Below are 19,003 nucleotides of genomic sequence, written 5' to 3'. Positions count from 1 at the left end.
TAAATTTATCTTTTTATAACTGCACACATATACTATTTATATTTCTATTTTCTAACAACGCATTGACACTTGTATTATTTTTAGAGCGCGTTACACGCGTATGTAACTTTTTCTTAAATTCTTTGACCGTGCATGCATAATTCTTATTAACTGCAGCACTAGAATTTTAATGCATTTTGCGTCGGTCGTTTTCTCGATTGCAGCGTCATTCTGGATCAAGCTCGGAATCCGGACTATGCAATTGCAATGCGCTCATGCTACTTGTGAGCCACACCAAAAGAGGATTGCTGTTCTGTGTGTGTATGTGAAATGCGTTAAATTTAACGTAATGGGAGCCAGTAAGACCGACTCACACCCAATTGATCGCATAAATTGGGTATCGCGCCCGTAATCATAACTTTCAAATTTTAACAGCATGACATATTCGACATTTTGAAGTATATTAGAATTTTCATCTCTAAATATTATTTAAGAATTCTTTGCGAATGATGAGGTTGAGGAATGGGAAACACTCTTTATATATTTAATTTTCTTATCGTATATAAATTTTATTCGCATTCAAAAGAGCAAACTGAAAAAATGAAGCCCTTATATTAGAATTTCAAGACAATCCAACGATTATTGCTAAAAATGGCTAAAACTACAATACAACGTTGCGAGCTTACGAAAAAATAGAAAAAGTTTGCTTGAAAGAGACGCCGTTAACGCGTCATACTCTTCAGTACGAGTATACAGATAAATACTGTTACATTTCCAGTATACACACACACATATATATATATATACGAGCTTTAACTGTCGTTGACACGCAGGTAATCGCGCTCAGTGACGCGCACCTGTTGCAAAGGCTAGTACACCAGGATGTGCAGTCATTGCGACGAATTACAATGCGTCGCCCGTAAAACTCGTGATGCGTGCATGCATGTCTAATCGTACACAGGGTTCGCGTTTATGTGTGTGCGCACGCATAGGGGTACGAGTCTTCGCTAGATACCGTGACGCTACGTACGTTGAAAAAGGAAGCATGAAATTAAATATCCGACAAATTTCCCATGTTTCTTTTCCACAAGTGCGCAATTACCAAATATTAGATAGATAATATTCGCCCCTTTCGGAATCGTAATTGATTTAATTTTTATTTTTATTTTACATACATATAGTTTTAATTAAAAACTTTCTTCAAAACAAATGTAAATAATGTAAGGAGAGCTATATCCTATATTTTCTTTTAAATTTTGCAAAGTATATTTTAAAATTACACCCTTTCGTAATACAATATCATTCTGAAAATGCTATACTTTTTAGATTTGATCTTTTAATAATCGCTTCATGAACGAAATGAAAAGATTTTGCGAGCGTAAAACTAAAAATTACATCCCTGAGGTTTGACGGAAAAATCTTACGGAATACTCTGCAGATATACCGAGATCCATCGTTTGAAACGACACTGGACTTCTCGTGGCGCGCGAGGAACAGGTTCCGCTCTCGTCGTCGAAAGCGCCGCGAGCAGGTACACTCGATGCATACGCTTCGTCGTTGTCGTCATCGTCGTCTCGCACACGGACACAGCCAGATGTACAACGCATCCTGGCTGTGTACGCACACAAAAGACGACGAGTGTACGACACGGCGACGGCTAATGGCGCAAGAGGGCCGTGACCGAAATTCTTTCCAAGCAAGGGGGCCAAGTGCAGAAGAAAAGAACATTCAGCACGATAAATCCCGCTCTATACTAGACGCTATTAGAATCGGTATCAATTATTTCGCGGCAATGAGTCATTACAAGCGCGATGATTGCGGATAATTTCGCTATATCTCATCGAGCTATGTAAATGATTATATATTGCATGAATGGCACTGTCAATTATTAAGCGCGAGATTCGTATGCGGGCACCACACTTCTTCTTCAGTCATAGAAAAAATTAATTTCCATAGCAACGCGTTTCTTTCATTACTCAAATTGCACTCATTCGTTTATTTTTACAGATTTTCCGTTTCCAATTTTTTTAAAATCTTTATTTTGTTTTTTTTATTAAAAAAAAAAGAATTGATTTTAATAACGCTGTAAATTCTGAAATTTAATTACATGTCTCTTTCGAATTTATTTATATAGATAATTTTGCATTTTTTGTTGTACAACTGCATCATTATTTAAAAAAAATAACTGTATTTGTCTGATAAATAGTTTTCTAATAATGATTAATCGAATGATACCGCGCTATCTCTGTGGAAACAATTTTGATGAAAATGTCATGAAAATGAGATATTCAAACTAATTCAATCACTGTTATTCTTAGTCTCATTATTTTAATTCGAGGGGAATAAAATGATACTAATAGCACGCATTGTTTGTGCGAAACTAAAAATTATTTAAAGGATGATTTTTGTGCTGCGGATGTTATTGATCAAATTAATCGTTTTTTTTTGTTTTATATAAATTTTGTTGGTATGCGCGTGTAATATCGCTTGTTATATATTTACATATGTGCATTTTATTATCTTGTTTACATTCTATTTTTATTTTGGTGGACGAAAAAATTTGATCCACTCGGATGAAATTCAAATTGATCTTTAATTTCTGAGATTATTAGATGCTCATTATGTAAAAACTCGTTATACGATCGTTGTTGAATTATGCCAATAGTTGCGTATACAGTTGATATCGCAAGATATCGATGACGCGTGTACAGTAATAGAATCCCGTGGTATATTATTTATCGCCACGTTTTATCGTTGCTTCTACGAGTTATCGATGAGATTTCAGAAAGCAATACTAAGAATTTTATTGTGCAAGGACAGTTACATCTAAAACGAGAGAAAAAAATTGCTGGTAGATTTTAGATCTTTTATTCTTAACAGCATCGCGAAGAATGTACATCGCACGCCGAATGATTGCCATCTCGAATATGCAAATATTAATGCTTGTTGTAAGCTGTGAGAGATTTTAATTCAAATAATTGTGTTAACCATTGATTTAAATCAAATTAAAGTATTTTTTTGGAATAGTTACTAAAGTTAATTAAAAATAATATTAATTAAAATTAAAAAATTAATAATACTTGATTATTCTTAAATATATAAATTTTTAACTACAAAAGAAAGATTAAAAAATAATGCGCTTTTCGATGCACTTTATCGTATTTCAATGTCACGTTGCTAATATTTGTCGAAACAAAGCACATTTAATTGTGGCAAATATTTTCTAACCAAATAATTATATATCTCGACATTGTGTGATTTTTGTCATTAGAATGACAGACTCGACAGGTCATGTCAGAATTGCACGTCGGTCTTTCCCCACTTCTTCTCTTCTCTCTCTCTCTCTCCTCTCTCTCTCTCCCCTCGTTTCTGCTTATCCGGTGTAAAAAGCAGATTATTTTTTTGTTGGTGACTTTTCATCGAGTGCCAAGGTGAAACGTTCGGTCGGTTAACGCCTTGATCTTCCGCTCGACTGTAGAAAGGACTCTCCGAAGCGTGGCGTTAACAAGATGTATAATCGTGCATCTCATAGCTTCTAGGAAACTCATTGTCAGACCTCGTATATACACGACGCGTACATCGAATTCGATGCGTTCGATCCGTTAACGTGGAAGCGCGAGTGTAATTCTTGTGTATGATTACTGATGATGATAAAAACGAGAAGAGTGTAATTTGGATACGCTGCGCATACAAAAGCGAGCCGACAATCTGCTCTCAAATTAAGTCCTGCGAAGCATCGCGTTCATATCAAAAAGACATATGTATGTACTTCCGATCCTACAGATAGCGTAACATCATGATATCAAGTCACGCACATATATATATATATATATATATATATATATATATATATATATATATATATACGTATAAATGAGAAATATCGAGGCGAGAAAGAAAGGGAGAGAATCTTCTTGTAGAATATCTACTTCATCCATGCTTCAGATTGTACACTTTAATTATTTTATTCAAATTTTAAACATTAAATTATGTGTATATAAATACTATGAGGGATATATATTTTTTTATCGACAAGGAACACCTTGCTGCGAAGAACGATGTATATCTTATAGAGTATTCCTACATCTCTCTCTAATCAATTACACGTCACTATATACATGTAGCATTCGATTTTTGCCAAACGGCGTGACAAAATTTTTTTCAATATTTCATGTTCCTGTCATAAGCGAAAGGAATCGCGCAGAGCATATTTGGAAAACTATATTTCCTCGAAACCGGTGGTTTAAAAAAGGAAACGCGCGCAAACATACGCGCCAATATACACACATATATATATATATATATATATATATATATATATATATATATATATATATATATGTGTGTGTGTGTGTGTGTGTATGTATGCTATATAAATGACAAAGCGGAGGGAATACTGTCCATTACGTAAAGCGACCAAGTGGCCGCGTATACCGGTGTCACCTTGCTGTCCCCGCGTGACGACCCACGCACGGTACCGCTACGCAAACGTACGCAGATACCGCGTCGGGCTGCGCGTGGCCGTGGAACGTCGCATTTTCTCGCGATTATCGAGCCGGTTTTTTTCGTAGCATCTTTGTCTTTGCAATTTCTCTCCACGCTTATCAATATCGAGCTTATATTATTATTATTTAAAATAATATTAATTAACAACGTCAGATTAAAAAGAAAAAAAAATTGAAGTTAAAAAAAGAGCTAAATTTTTTTTTTTTTTTTTTCGAAAGAATTTTGCAAAATACAATGTATGTTATTTACTTTTATAGGCTCTATATATTTACGATAGCATAATTTTTATATGGTGCAAGCTTATTGAAATAAAAAAAAAAAAAAATAAATAAATTGAGATGTGCACTGTGTCAATAAAAACTGAGATGGGGGGCGCGATATTCGAGAAAAAAATCCACCGTGTGCGTTGCACGATATAAAGCGCTCAGATAAGTGACCAGACGAGAGATCCTGTTGCAAGTTCTCTGGTCGGGGCGCGAGCGATGCATCGTTAGCCATCGGCCTTATACCTTCATTCGCGGACAATATCTGCTTGATCGCAGCTGAACGAAACGCCGCGGCTTAGCCGACCTACTTGCAATCGACCGCTCCCTGCTCTCTCGGGGTCCTTTTTTTTTTCAGATTTTTCCTTTCCTTTCGGCTACAACAACATCGCGGTTAACGCAACGCGCGCCTTCGCCATCGGACCGTTTATCACGCCTATCTGCTTACAAACTAGAAACAATGTATCGGATGATGAAGTAATGGACGCGTTGTATACGTATATCTATATCTATGGAGAGTAACTCCGCGCGAGATATTTATGGGTTGCCGTAAAACGTCGTAAGGTGTGTGTTTATCATCATTCTTGAGAAACCGCCGATAACCGTTGCTGAGAAGAAGTCGACTAAAGACTCGGCATCCCGAGTCTTGTAACACTGAATGTGTGCGATTCTGAGATCGTGATAACAGCAATTAAGCGCAATTCTCTTTAAAGATGACATGCTTATTCCCATTTTATGTGAACTTAAGACTCTCAATGTTATGACGTGCGGTCAGTGGGAAATGCGGAGGTCACCATAGATTTAACTAGCAATAATGGCAACGGCTTTGCATCAGGAAGTGTACTTTGCTCGTTTCGGCACTCTTGGGTTTCGCGTTGTGGAGAATTGTAAGGATTCAGTGTCGAGTCGAGGGTGTCGATCTTTTCTTTCTCTCGAGGCACTTCGGCCACTTTATTCCGCGAACGAGCGCAATTCATTTTAATATCTTTTTGCACTCTTTTACCGATACAGGCTAAAATCTTTGCTCATCGAAGAGAATTTCCTCAGAATTTTATAATGACAATAAAATATATCTCGCTGCTTTTATATATTACATCTTATTATTGTGTTAATAAGAGGAACTGTCACTGGTCTCATTTTATTAAAGCAAATTTTGACATTTGGAAATGATGGATGGAATTCCGATTTATCGAGATTTTCCGATCCTCTCCATTGATCTTTTCTTCTCCTCTCGTCTTCGAGCTTGCTCCGCGAGCAAGCCCGTTCCTCTCGATTCCAGCTCGATGTACCGGTTCTCATTTCATTTTCTCTCCTTCTCTCTCTCTCTCTCTCTCTCTCTCTCTCTCTCTGTTCGAGGGGGAGAGAGAAGCGAAAGGAAAAATGAGAAAGAGAGATAGAACGGACGAATGGGGAACGAGGCCGGAGAATAAGCAGGAGATGGAGAATCCGAGTGGGAGAGAGTCGAAGATAGGCAAAGGCGTACATCGGTACCCCGGTCACGACGATCGCACCGCAGGTATTTATAGCGCGGCCGAACCTGTTAGGGGGTTTTGGTTAGAGGAACTCACGCACTTATGCACGCACGCACGCATGGTCTTCCTTCGCGCGCGCGCGCGCGCGCGCTCGAAGCAGCACCGAAGGTTGCCCGATGAACGGAACGGAATCGCCATTTTGGAGTTTCACCGCTACCGTAGCTGTTACCTTCGGGATTTGCAAAAGTTGTGACGCAAGCGATTGCGTAAAGATATCGTTAGGCACCTCGTCTAACTCGTAATTTCGAGGTCGAAATCGTCGCCAATTGAGATTTCGAGCTCAGGGACGAGTCTCTCGAATAAGAATTCAAATCCCTCGAAGAGCTAGAGGATACCGGGAGAGATTATATTCCTCGCCGCACTGACGCAAACTTTGATCGTTTCGATTCGAGAATGCCTATTCCATTTTATTTATGATTTCTTATAATTTTTCATAATTTTTAATCATACTTGTCACACACACGCGCATTAAGATGCTTTCTTTAATATTTTTATACCCTACGGTTCTCGAATGCAATCACCAGGAATATTAATTAACGAATAATATTTAGTTTAATGCTTTCGATATTTATTAACGAATGAAAGAAAATATCAAAGTATAATATAATATATTTACATATATGATGGAAGATTGAGAAAACCTGCGATGTAACTTTCCTTTCCTCGATGCATTTCCTATAATATACATGACCTCGGTAAAACTCGATTCGCGTTCTCGTAGTTAGTTTCCTGATTGTCGCTCCAACAACATGCTTGCATGTGCCCTCGTGCTTCATGAGCGAGCACTCGATGTCAAAGTCAAGAAATCGTATATCTCCAATGACAGACACGGTCCCATTAGAATCGCAATAAAAATAATAGAACCGTTGATGCGCTACGCTGCAACGGAAAAACTTAACTGGAAAAACAAATTTATTAATATATCATTGATAAATCCAAGACATTTTTTTATTTTAATTAGAAAATATACTGAAATAATTTTGTTAACGTAAAAGTAAGACATCACTTGCGCAAATGTAGAAGTTCTTTCTCAATTTTCATGTCATAATTGATGAAGATGTATCGCAATTTGCCCCGAGAAAGAAATACGAACGGTGAGAGACGAAATTGTAATTTCGGTTCTCGCTTATTGCGTTGTAGTTAAAAAACGGTTTACTTTATCCTGATTATGTACAAGTCACGCTGAAAATTGCTGGAGGAGAGAAGCGGGTGATCACGTATACGTGCGAAGGACGCGCACGCCGAAGGAGCGCCTATCGGCATACGGTACCGGCGAATTCTTCAAGGTTGCTCGTAAATTCAACCACGAAACGGGCCAAGCAACCGCCATCGATTATGACCGTCAGTATCTCCGCGTCGTATTGACATTCAATTCTCGCCGTCTTTTCACCCGAACGTAAATCCATGTCGCGCGTCAAACTGCAAAATAATAAGGTTCCGCGAACCTTGGAAAGTTTGCTCAAAATCTTCTGCACGTTTTCACGCGGATTTTTTTTCATACGCAAAAGTCGCTTCAGTCGACATTCCTCATTTTATTGCACACCGTGCATCGTCAAATGTGAGAATTAGCGTAACAGGACACAGGTTGTTCTTCCGTACCTCATACCGATACTCTCCAAGTGTTTCTCTTCTTTATACTTTTTTTAAATCGTAATGGATGATTTGTTCGTATTGAAATGCAAATTTGTCAAACATGCTAATATTTGATTTAATCAATGCAAGCTTGCATAAATTATAGACACGCATACAAGTTTGTCGACAAATACATTTCTACAAAAATTCATTTCGCAAGAGAAGGATATTTAATTATATATATATATATATATATTTAACAAATTAAGTTTTTTTACAATCTACTAAAACTAAACTATATATAAAAGTGTCAAGAAAAAATAATTAAATAATTGAATAAATTTGTTAAAATAAGTGGCGGAATGTCTCAAAGAGGATTTGCATTTCTCCCATTGCAGATCGCGACAAAACCGATGATGACCGTGCAACGACCCCGGAATCCTTACGCAGTAGCAGTCCGGCGCCATCGCCGCCGCCTACGCAACCGGCGAGCAACGCGACCAGCAGCCCGCCACCCAGACGATTCATTTCCAGCATCCTCGGCGGTGACGTGCCGTACGGCAGCAGGCGTCACGTGCTCACCCGGGCGGAACGCAAAGAGTACAGCAGCCCGCCGATAGTCTCGGACGATCCACCCCAGTTCCTGTCCAAGTCGGAAAGAATCGCACTGCCGAGGCCGCAGACGCCACCGAAAGCGCCCCGTGTCGAGCCACCTACCAGAGTCTCGGTCATCCAGAGGGTGCCGCCGCAAGGTCAATCCGCGCCTAGAAAAGAGGGGAATAAGATCGAGATCGAGAGAGTCGATCCGGTGCGAGCACCCGAACCGGAGCAGGTAAATTACGCGTTGCGAATTTACATTCGCCGAATGAACTTGCCGTCTTGGTAGAAAAACAACGAGGGGTCTAAAGTGATCATATATACGTGTTTGCGTTTCTTAGTTTTCTTCTTTTAACTCCAAGTAACTAATAAAGCGCTTAGAGTAGTAACAATAGCTTACATGTTGTAACTGTACCGAATTAAAGCTAATATATTTCATGATTGTTTAAGAAACAATAAACCTTATAAATAAATATTAATGTAAAATATATGTATATGTATGATTAATGTTTAAGATATTTAAATATGTCGACAAAAAGGTTCTCCTACATTAGACTAATGCAGTCACGCTTCGTTAATCTCGACTGACAATCCTCGTAGCGTCTCATGTATTATGTATAGTGACCAAACGGATAAAAAAAGCGGAGGAAATATTGCGCAGGATCATGCTTAATATTATTTAACCTGCAACCTATCGAGCTGTTTCTTGCACACACTGTGTATTTTTGATATTCAAGTACGAAAACTTATTGATTCTATGAAAATGCACGGTCATAATGTGTAATAATTCATACATGACTTAAAAAAAAAAATTGATGCAAGATCGACAGAAATATTGCGCGATAGAAAAGGCAAGAGAGATATATCGATAACAATTTCAGGAACAGCCCATCGACTACGCCGTGCCGAAGCGGAAAGACGAGGATGAGGAAAAATGTCGCGATGGCGCGATGGCATCGCGCAGTTCCGGCAATTCCATCACGAGATCTTTGCTGGCCGTAAAACTGTCCGGCTCACAGGCAGTGGTGCAGGCAGCCGCGGGACACGGCAGATCCTCGAACTCGGGTAACGGCGGTTCCTCCGGCAGTGGCAGCGGCGGTGCCGGCAATTCCTCGCCGTCCAACAGCGGCATCGGAGGGTGCGGAAACGGAGCGATGATCGGCGGCGGTGGAGGTAGCGGCAGCGGCGGTGCCGTGGGTGGCGGCGCGGGTGCGGGCGGTATGCCTCCTGGGGGTAACGGTGGCCGTGGTAACTACGGGCCGAGCTCGCCGCCGACGGGATCCCTGCCGCCGTTCTACGAATCCCTCAAGGGTGGCAACAATCTCGCCAACTTTGCCAATCAGTATAACACCGCTCAAGGTGCTTTTTTTTTATACAAAAGAATGTACTCATTTTTTTCTGACACTTCTCACTTGTATAGCGCATGAAAAAGTCTCATTAATGATGTTTGAATGTCACGACATTCTATCGCGTTTTTTCGTTTTTTTAATGACGCTTGACTGTAATAATACTGCCGGGTTGGTAACGTTGATAATTCGCGGTATCATTATTTAGAATCTTTCAAAGATTATTTCTGTATTTATGTAATTAGAAAAAAATACAGTTTTTTTTCTAATTACATAAAATAATTATATTAATTCCTCAATTTTCGCAAAATTCGTGTCAATTTTCAATTATGTTTTGATTGTTTGGATTTAACCGCTTACCGGCCATATACCAAAATATTTATTTCGTTTAGCTTTTGGAATAATCAATAAACATTATTATTTCAATACAGTGTAGTTTACATTTTTTCATCTTTAACTTCTTCCTGTGATATTGTAGTCGATCGTCTCAGTTTTGTTTTGAACGTACAGTGCGCGGTAGATTTCTTCGGTCATGGCTCGTAAAGTACTAACTATACTTTTTTCTCGACGTGAGACACCCCCGTTTAGGCATATTATAATTCGATTTATCGCGTACCTTCTCTTTACTTGCTATTATCTTTTTATATTCTTACTGTACTGTTGTTTTTATTTTGGCTATTATATTTACAAGTTTTTACGTAGAATACTTTGAAAATCCAATTATTATAATTTATTTATCCATTTATTATAACGTCTTTGGAACTTCATGTCAAAAAATGTTTCGAAAGATATCACATTATGGAAGAAATTATTTTTGATTAAATAGAAAAAAATTTATATAATTTCACATAAATTTTTTAAAATAAGGTAATGTGATTTTAGGAAACAATCATTGTCACAATTAATTAACGCTCCTTTCGACTCATTCGTATTATTATTATTTCAGGAAATGCATATCTAACACCATTAACGGCGGTCGGGATTGATTGCGATACCGGCCAACAGGATAATTCTCAGCACGCACAGTACAATGCGCAGGAGGGTAAACAATATTCTCTCCTTCAGAATGTCTGTGCAAATGTATGCGCGTCCTACGGCTTGACGTTTAAGGAGGAAGATGAGGAATTAGGAGCTTACAAGATTCAACCGGACTTGTTGTCTAGCCAATATGCTTCCTACGACGTCACCGACGCGGGCATGATGGTGGATATGGTGACTGGCGCTGTGGTAGACCCATTGCAATTCACCACCGGTACCCTGACCTTCAGCTCACCCTCCGATCACACAGCATTGTTGGAGAGCCTCAGCGATGCCGCCGATCTCTTGTTGCCCAGGTTGCAGACCGAGGACGGAGGCAGCGATCTTCTAGAAGAATCGTTGCATTCGCCCGCCTCGACTGGCAGCAGCGGAATCGGTCAAGATGCCGGTCAGATGACCACTCCCGTCGAGCCAAGCGTCGATCCTTTCCCCGAGCATAGCATGGCCTTGACCAGAGGCTTTGACACGAGGTGCGCGCCTCAACTATCACGAGAGCTAATTCTCGCTTACAAATTAATCGTAGTTTAAGTCTGCGTCGTTTGCTTTCATCTGTGCAGCAATTTAAAAATCGAATATTATAATGAATATCGTACGAGTTTTAATCGAAGTAGATTACAAAATAATATATCGATCGCCTTTCTCAGACACTACACCACTCCGCAACACTTTAATGCTTCCAAACTCGCGAGCTTGAATTATGCGGCTGGAGAATCGAGTTATCAGCCATTGCCGAAGGAACGCCCGGAACTCGCGCTGCACGTCAATCAGAATCAACAGCACCAGCAAGATCAGCAGCTGCAAATTCAAGTGCAACTGCAACAGCAGAAGCAGCAAACCGGCGCGTCGTCGCATCAACAACAGCAACAGCAGCAGCATCAGGGTCTTCTAAGCCCTGGATTGAATTTTACCAGTAATGGTGAGTTGTCACAATATTATTCAATATTCTCCCGCTGGGAAATAAAGATACATTGCTTTAAGAGACCTAAATCGATTTCTCTTGTATTAAAAGCAAAAGTTAAATTAAAATATGATAATGCAGAAAAATTTTTGCCAAAGATTTGTCAATTTACGGCTAATTTTGCGTCAACCAGTTCAATTTTTTAATCTCAAAGGTTTAGAGTTGGACTCTGGTAGTAGCGTGGGTGGAAGTTTGCCTAGTCCTGGTACTGCTAGCTGCTCTCTGGACGGGGCCTCATCCACCTCACCGTCGTGTACGCTCGCGGAACACGCGCACAGCCCAGTCGCGGTTGTATCACCTACCACAGTGGGCGCAGCGCAAACCACTGGAGCAGTCGGGGAGCCACCTCTTTCGCAACGGGTCGGTGTACTTCAACAAAGGGTAAGCGACCCAAATTGATCCAGGCAAAAGCATATATTTTCGTGTTAAATTATCTTCCGGAAGCGAGATCGAATTGATTCGATCTTTCTTCAGGCTTGCTCGCGATAGATTCGCAAATTATTTGAACCACATTCCGATCGAATCATTTGAATAAGTTCGCGGGCAATCGAGCCAATGTAATGTACTCGGTATATGCTATGATGTGGGAAAGAGTAGCTCGTTTAATTGCCACTCTTATTCGTATATTATGCAATGTCAATCAATTTGAGTGCTTCATCCGATGTCATCAGTCTTCCAATCGTTTTGAAAAATTAATTTTGGGTTAACGTGTCTTCTTATCGGTTCGCAGCTGGGTTTACCGAATGACTGCCAACTAGAATTTGTTAACGGGGGTCACGGCATAAAGAATCCTTTAGCTGTCGAGGGTCAAAGGCAGGCTGGAGCCAATCGAGATGAAGAGAGAACGAATCGAACTCCACCTAGCAAGGTAACACGAGTATTTTCCATGTAAAATATATGCAATTGTCATTAAAGATATGGTTGTGAAATGTAATGAAATGTATCGAATCACATATATTGCCGTGGGATTATAAGAAACCGTTATGGAATGTTTTTAACTGTTTGTTTAATAGGATGACGATCCCAATCGCTTCACTTGCCGTGTGTGCAGTAAAAATTTTAGTCTCCAGCGGCTTCTTAATCGTCACATGAAGTGTCACAGCGATGTGAAGCGTTATCTTTGCACATTCTGTGGAAAGGGCTTCAACGATACTTTTGACCTCAAAAGGCATACGAGAACGCATACGGGAGTGCGACCTTACAAATGTTTCCTTTGTGAGAAGAGTTTCACGCAAAGGTGCTCCCTGGAAAGTCACGGCCAAAAGGTCCATGGTGTTCAACATCAGTATGCCTATAAAGAGCGACGTGCTAAGGTAAATTCCTTTTTTTTTTAAATTTAATTCTTTATGAGATTTTGTCTCTTTAAGCTTCATAACAATATGTTATATGTATTGTAATGTTTGTATTACTTTTTATTGCACGAATCTCTCTTTCTCTGTTTCTCTGTCAGATCCATTCTAATCCGTCTTGAAATATAAAATTAAATGTGAATTATTTTGTTTGATAGATGTACGTTTGTGAGGAATGCGGACATACCACGCATGAACCGGAAGTGCATTATCTTCATCTGAAGGAACAGCATCCTTATAGTCCGGCGCTACTAAAGTTCTACGACAAGCGGCACTTCAAGTTCACCAATAGTAACTTCGCCAATATGTTGCTCCAGGTGGGCACAGACGCGTAAAGACGATATTAGTCTTGAAACTTGTGTTAAGTAGAAGATTGCACGTTGAGATTAATCAACGGTCTGATATAGGGAGGCTTCGATACTCGAACGATCAAAACAAAATACACAGCGCGGTATACAAGAACACGAAATTGTTCTTGTTGATGTAACTCTTCAGGGTGGCCTGTTGCAACGGGACTCGCGGAACACGGACAGCTGCGGCCTCGCGGAGCGACGAGAGACGGTTTCGAAGAGCACCAAGGCGACGCACCAACAGACCACGACCAGCTTCTGAACCCATCATCAATGAATCCGGCGACTCGGGCGAGTGACGTCAATCGATCGGGCTGGATCTCTTCGAAGTTTAGGTCGACGAAGGGAGTGACGTCGCGCGAAAAAGTACCTGCAGGTGGCTCCCATAGCGGTGACACTGGAACACACGAATATCGAAGTCCGAAGGCGACAGGATCAGATCGTGCAAGATCTGTGCGATCAATTAGATTCCGCCGCCTCAAATTTATGGGTAGAGGAGAAAGACGAGAACAGAAGGAGAAGGAAAAATAAGATAAAAGAGTAAGAGAGCCGTGGTAATAACAAGCGACCGCTAAATCATGTATATTTTACGTACTCGAACGCTCGATTGTTGTATTATAGCTTTTGTTTTACATTAGAACTTGTATGATTAAGTTCGTGCGTTATTCTCTCTTTCTCTGTCAGTTTTCTAAAGAAGATAGTACCAATGAAAAAGGATAAATATTTGAGAAAAAATATTAGTATATACGTAGTGATTGCTGTAGCGATCTAGAAGATAATATTTTATCTATTAAAATAATCAACGTGTAAAATACACTGCGCGTTTCTAAATTATAATTAAAGCACGTCGCGAATTTTTTTCTACGCGTTGAGCAGAGAATTTTTGTACGGACTTGTAACGCTACAAATCTCGCTTCTACCCAATGTTTTCGGACAATGTTCTGAATTTTTTAATTATTCTTAGAATATATCTTTTTTATAGTTTAGTATTTTTAACTGTATGGTTAATTCGGATTAACTGTATAGTTAATTAACATTAATTTAATGAAATCTTAGAACTCTCTATGACGACTGATACTGAATTACAAAGAAAACACATAGGACATACATATACTCATTCACACACACATCGATGCGTGCGTATGCGCGTGCAAAATATATACGTACAACTACACATCGTTAAACGCAATTGCATATGTAGATTTTAGATGGAATATTAATAATGGGCCGGAGGCGCGATACCGAGCAGACCCAAAGACTTGGATAGAACGTTTCAGGAATGCGGATCATCCTCGGCGAGCGAGCCAAGGAGAGGGAAAAGAGCGCTAGCATACGGATGATTTTTTTTCAGAGATGTACGGCGAGTTACGTTACTTTTCGACTCGATGGGTAAATATACGCGCGAAAAATGGAATTCTTGACGTCGTGATTATCGAGAGGAATCTAGTTTCTCCGAACGCGATTTGCGTCACGAATCTTTCCATTATCTTTGATCGGGGCATCGGGGAATGGAAAAAATTCTTCAGTTACAGAATAGGACAAGATTCTCCAAGGTCAGTCCAAGATGGACTGACCTTGCAGTATATTATTAATGAAAAATAGAGTTTGAACTATCAATGTTTAGAAAAATAATCAGAGAGTCGATTTTCTTCATTTCCATGGACATTGTTCAAATCTTTCTTCATTTCTCTTGTTCTAATGGCATATGAAACGTATTTTTCGCTCTAATATAGCGACATTAGACAAATATGAATAATGAGAATAGAATTCTAGTGTAGAGGAGAACTGTTGATTTTTGGAACACTTGAAAAGAGGGAATCGACTGCAATTAAAATTCATATTTTTATTTTGTTGTTAATTTAATGAATGATTTTATTATTAAGTTGAGACGCTTTTTGACTGAAAAAAATATAAATTAAATTAATCGCTATAATGAGAGAAATAAAATTACTGCATTATTAAATAAAAATTTTAATTTAGTTATCCTCTTATTGGAATTATATTTCTAAGCACTGATAGTATATACAGAGAGAGAGTGTGCATATATATATTTAGCAAAGTCCCCAACACACACTGATGCGTACTTTGGGTAATCTGTGATATGATAAGAGTAACAATTCACTCGCTCCTTTACGCACTCCACTTTGCTTTTTCGCTCTTGCACCATGGTTTTTTGGGCTTGGGGATGGGACAGGAAAGGCACGCATATATACGGATCGTACACATATACACGCGTACATATACAAACACACACACACACACACACACACACACACACACACACACACAAATGTATATACACAAAACATAAAACGGGATTTCGTGCAATTCTAAGATGGTAGGATTTGGATCGAGCACAACCGGTATACATATATTTCCGCTCGATTCTTTCCATCGTAGACACACGAGTCGTGGCTCGCCACGGCAGTGCATAATTTGCGAGCTCTAAATTTAAAGCGTTCGACACTGTGTTGATCGGCAAGCTAATTGCGAGATTGGAAGCTTAACCCTTTGAAACGCAATAGTGTTATGACACAAAATTCTTCTATTTAGCAGCATTTTTCATATAATGGTTTCACATCGAGAAAATCTATTATATTTATCTGTATTATATAGATTATACATTTTTTATTATACATATATATAAACTAAATGTATATGATATATATATACATAAATATATAATTATAGTTTATTTGCTCCTCCTATGCAAAAGACTCGAAATGCGATTGTCAAAGGGTTAAAAAGGGTTTCCTTGAAGCATGACCTGTCGAAACACAGTCTTCTAATCTTCGGGCGAGTGCGCGTAATTCTTCACGAATGCTCCACAAAATAGATACCAAATGTCACTTTGTCTCACATGTAGAAATAAGAAATGAAAAATTAAGATTTTCACTCCGTAATGTTATATTGGGTGAAAGATACGTAATGGGCTTTGATATTTTGTCATAAAATCGTTATTATTATTATTTTAATGTGTTACATTTATGTCTAATTATTGATTAAATATTCAATTTTCAATTGTTTCGCGTGTCTCCTAAGGGAATTCTTTCATCGGAGTGCGCGAACGTGCTAACTTGCCCATTACAATTTTATCATACATTAACAATAAATCGAGTAATTGCTATGCTATTTGACTTATGTTATTTTTTATCATTTGAACCGTTTAATAGTATTTGATATTTACTATTACATAGATATTTTTACAGCAATGTGTTTTATTCAATTTTAGATTTATTTTTCTTCGCTCATATCAACATACAAAACGCGTCCCCGTCCGATGGTTAATAACGTCATGCCAAGAGCATTTGATAATATTTGTGTTATTGTAAATAACATACGACTAGAGAGAAACTATGCTGATATTTAATTCTTACATATATAATTGTACTCGTCATTTTTTATAAGCTCGATTATTTCGGCGTAGATGCTAACGCTCCGCCGAGAAATGCTCATCCCCGCATATTGTAAATAGTTATATCAACGACAACGGAAACATTATGCACACATACACGGGCACCGGTTAATCTGCGATTATTTTTTGCTTACAAATAATAATGATGTACACAATATTTGTATAGTGAACGCGCGCGGATTGGAATATATTGCACTTACACCTTGGAGAAAATACTCAAGGATAACGGTACTTGTCGTCGCACACTGTTAATCAAGTATTAAAAGTTGCGCGTGTAATATGTCGTCTTATTATTATTATTATTATCATTATTATTATTATTATTATTATTATTATTATTATTATTATTATTATTAATAATATTAACATTATATTTTTAAATGATAATGCTATATATATATAATTATATTTCCATTGATATTTAATTTACGTTCAGTATTCAGTCGTAAAAGAAATTACACTATTTCTTTAGCAAAAACAATCGATTTAAAATTTTACTTGATCATTATCATAATAATTTACTATTATTTTTACATTTACAAGAAATGCTATCGATTTTTTGATGTATTCGATTCTTTTCTTCCTTAGTACTTAATAATTTTTGTCATTATTATATTATTTTTATTATATATTATATTATTATTATCATTATTATTATTATTAAAGCTCTAAATAATAATTTTAATTATTGACTTTATTAATAATATTATAGATAATTCTCTCTACATACAGGATATATAATCCTATATTTATCGAATTGTTTGGTTGCAGAAGCGACTTTCTTCTTACAGAAAAAAGTGGGCGATTATAGTTAGAAAATCGCTGTGGCGTGCAAAATTTATCCAATCTTGAAAAGTAATTATACTTTATACTAATTATTATTTAATCAGATTGCATGCACACATTTGAATTCTTTAAAAGAATTTTTTATTCCAAAGTTTTTTTGTTTATAAGTATATTTTATCTTTTTCTTTGAAACATGCATATATAAAAACTTGAAATTCCGATTCAAACAACAGAATGATTTTAATTATTTGAATGAAATTATCTCAAAATATTAGTACAAAATATGTGTCATTTTTAATATATATATATATATAAAACAGGATGGCATATTTTTGTTATGTTGGATTGGACAAATTTCACACCGTCAGGCATATTTTTAACATATAATTGTGAATCGAGCATATGATTGCATGCGTGAATATTATTGTCTATAAGAGCGTATGTATGACTATCATTGTTCGTATGAGCGTTTGAATGTGAATTTGCGTATGATGTATAATAATATAGTTTTTAGCTCCACTTTTGGCACTTAGGCAAAATAAATGTATTACAAGTTTGAAATGAAAAAACGGAAAGTGCAGCTAAAATAGAAAGTGTAGCTAAAATAAATACATGAATGTTTAATATGCTGTCTATGCGTCCCATGAGATTGTAAATTTCCGAGCGCAACTACTGTTATCCGATTCCGATCATTGACGTCTATTTAACGGTCGTTAGAAGGATCCAGTTAGCATTTTTTATTGTTATACTTCCATTCTTCATTCCTAGTATGCAAAACCATGTTTTCTTTACACTTCTCATTCTACAATAAGAATTTATGGTTTTTTTTTTACTAGATTTGTTTTTATGACAGTGGGGGATGTTATAAATTTCATCTTCAAATATGACTTTCAACCTACAAGGTAGGACGTGGGCCAAGATTGAATCTAGGTCTACAAATTATTAAGCAATCATTTCATTAATTGAGCAGTCTAGCTGTCCATCTATCCATTGGCGATCTTTATAAATCGTATGTTAACGATAAAATGTGGTTACGCGCTCTTATACGTATATTTGTGAGAGAAGAGAGAGATAATAAAAATTAATATTATATATATTCGAAAAATGTAGCTATTTGATATTCCGCCTCAATTATCGTACATTTAATAATTGTGTTACATCGTTCTAATATATATATATATATATATATATATATATATATATATATATATATATATATATATATATATATCGTTCTAATATATATATATAAAATATAGAAATAACTTACAACCATATGAAAACTGATGGATTTCAAAAGTATAAAGCGTTA

At 37.5% G+C, this 19,003-nt stretch overlaps 1 protein-coding gene across 5 annotated transcripts in view; it reads left to right on the top strand.

Annotated features, from left to right (window-relative positions):
- The window catches only part of LOC126859527 (transcriptional regulator ovo), a 72,807-nt gene extending 54,011 nt beyond the window's left edge, over nucleotides 1–18,796 (top strand). For 2 of the 5 annotated variants that reach the window (XM_050610919.1, XM_050610922.1), the window contains 8 exons: nucleotides 8,251–8,684; nucleotides 9,331–9,808; nucleotides 10,742–11,303; nucleotides 11,478–11,749; nucleotides 11,946–12,172; nucleotides 12,522–12,659; nucleotides 12,805–13,104; nucleotides 13,299–18,796. In XM_050610919.1, coding sequence (XP_050466876.1) covers nucleotides 8,251–8,684; nucleotides 9,331–9,808; nucleotides 10,742–11,303; nucleotides 11,478–11,749; nucleotides 11,946–12,172; nucleotides 12,522–12,659; nucleotides 12,805–13,104; nucleotides 13,299–13,475 — 2,588 coding nt within the window. In that variant the 3' untranslated portion in view covers nucleotides 13,476–18,796. Of the gene's footprint in view, nucleotides 1–8,250; nucleotides 8,685–9,330; nucleotides 9,809–10,741; nucleotides 11,304–11,477; nucleotides 11,750–11,924; nucleotides 12,173–12,521; nucleotides 12,660–12,804; nucleotides 13,105–13,298 lie in introns of all 5 variants that reach the window. The other 3 variants (XM_050610918.1, XM_050610921.1, XM_050610920.1) reach the window with 2 other exon arrangements.
- The last annotated feature ends 207 nt before the right edge of the window (nucleotides 18,797–19,003 follow it).

Source organism: Cataglyphis hispanica, chromosome 3, assembly GCF_021464435.1.
Source record: "Cataglyphis hispanica isolate Lineage 1 chromosome 3, ULB_Chis1_1.0, whole genome shotgun sequence".
Lineage (NCBI taxonomy): Eukaryota > Metazoa > Arthropoda > Insecta > Hymenoptera > Formicidae > Cataglyphis > Cataglyphis hispanica.
Note: the sequence above shows the minus strand (reverse complement) of the source record. Positions and strands in the feature narration are given on the sequence as shown.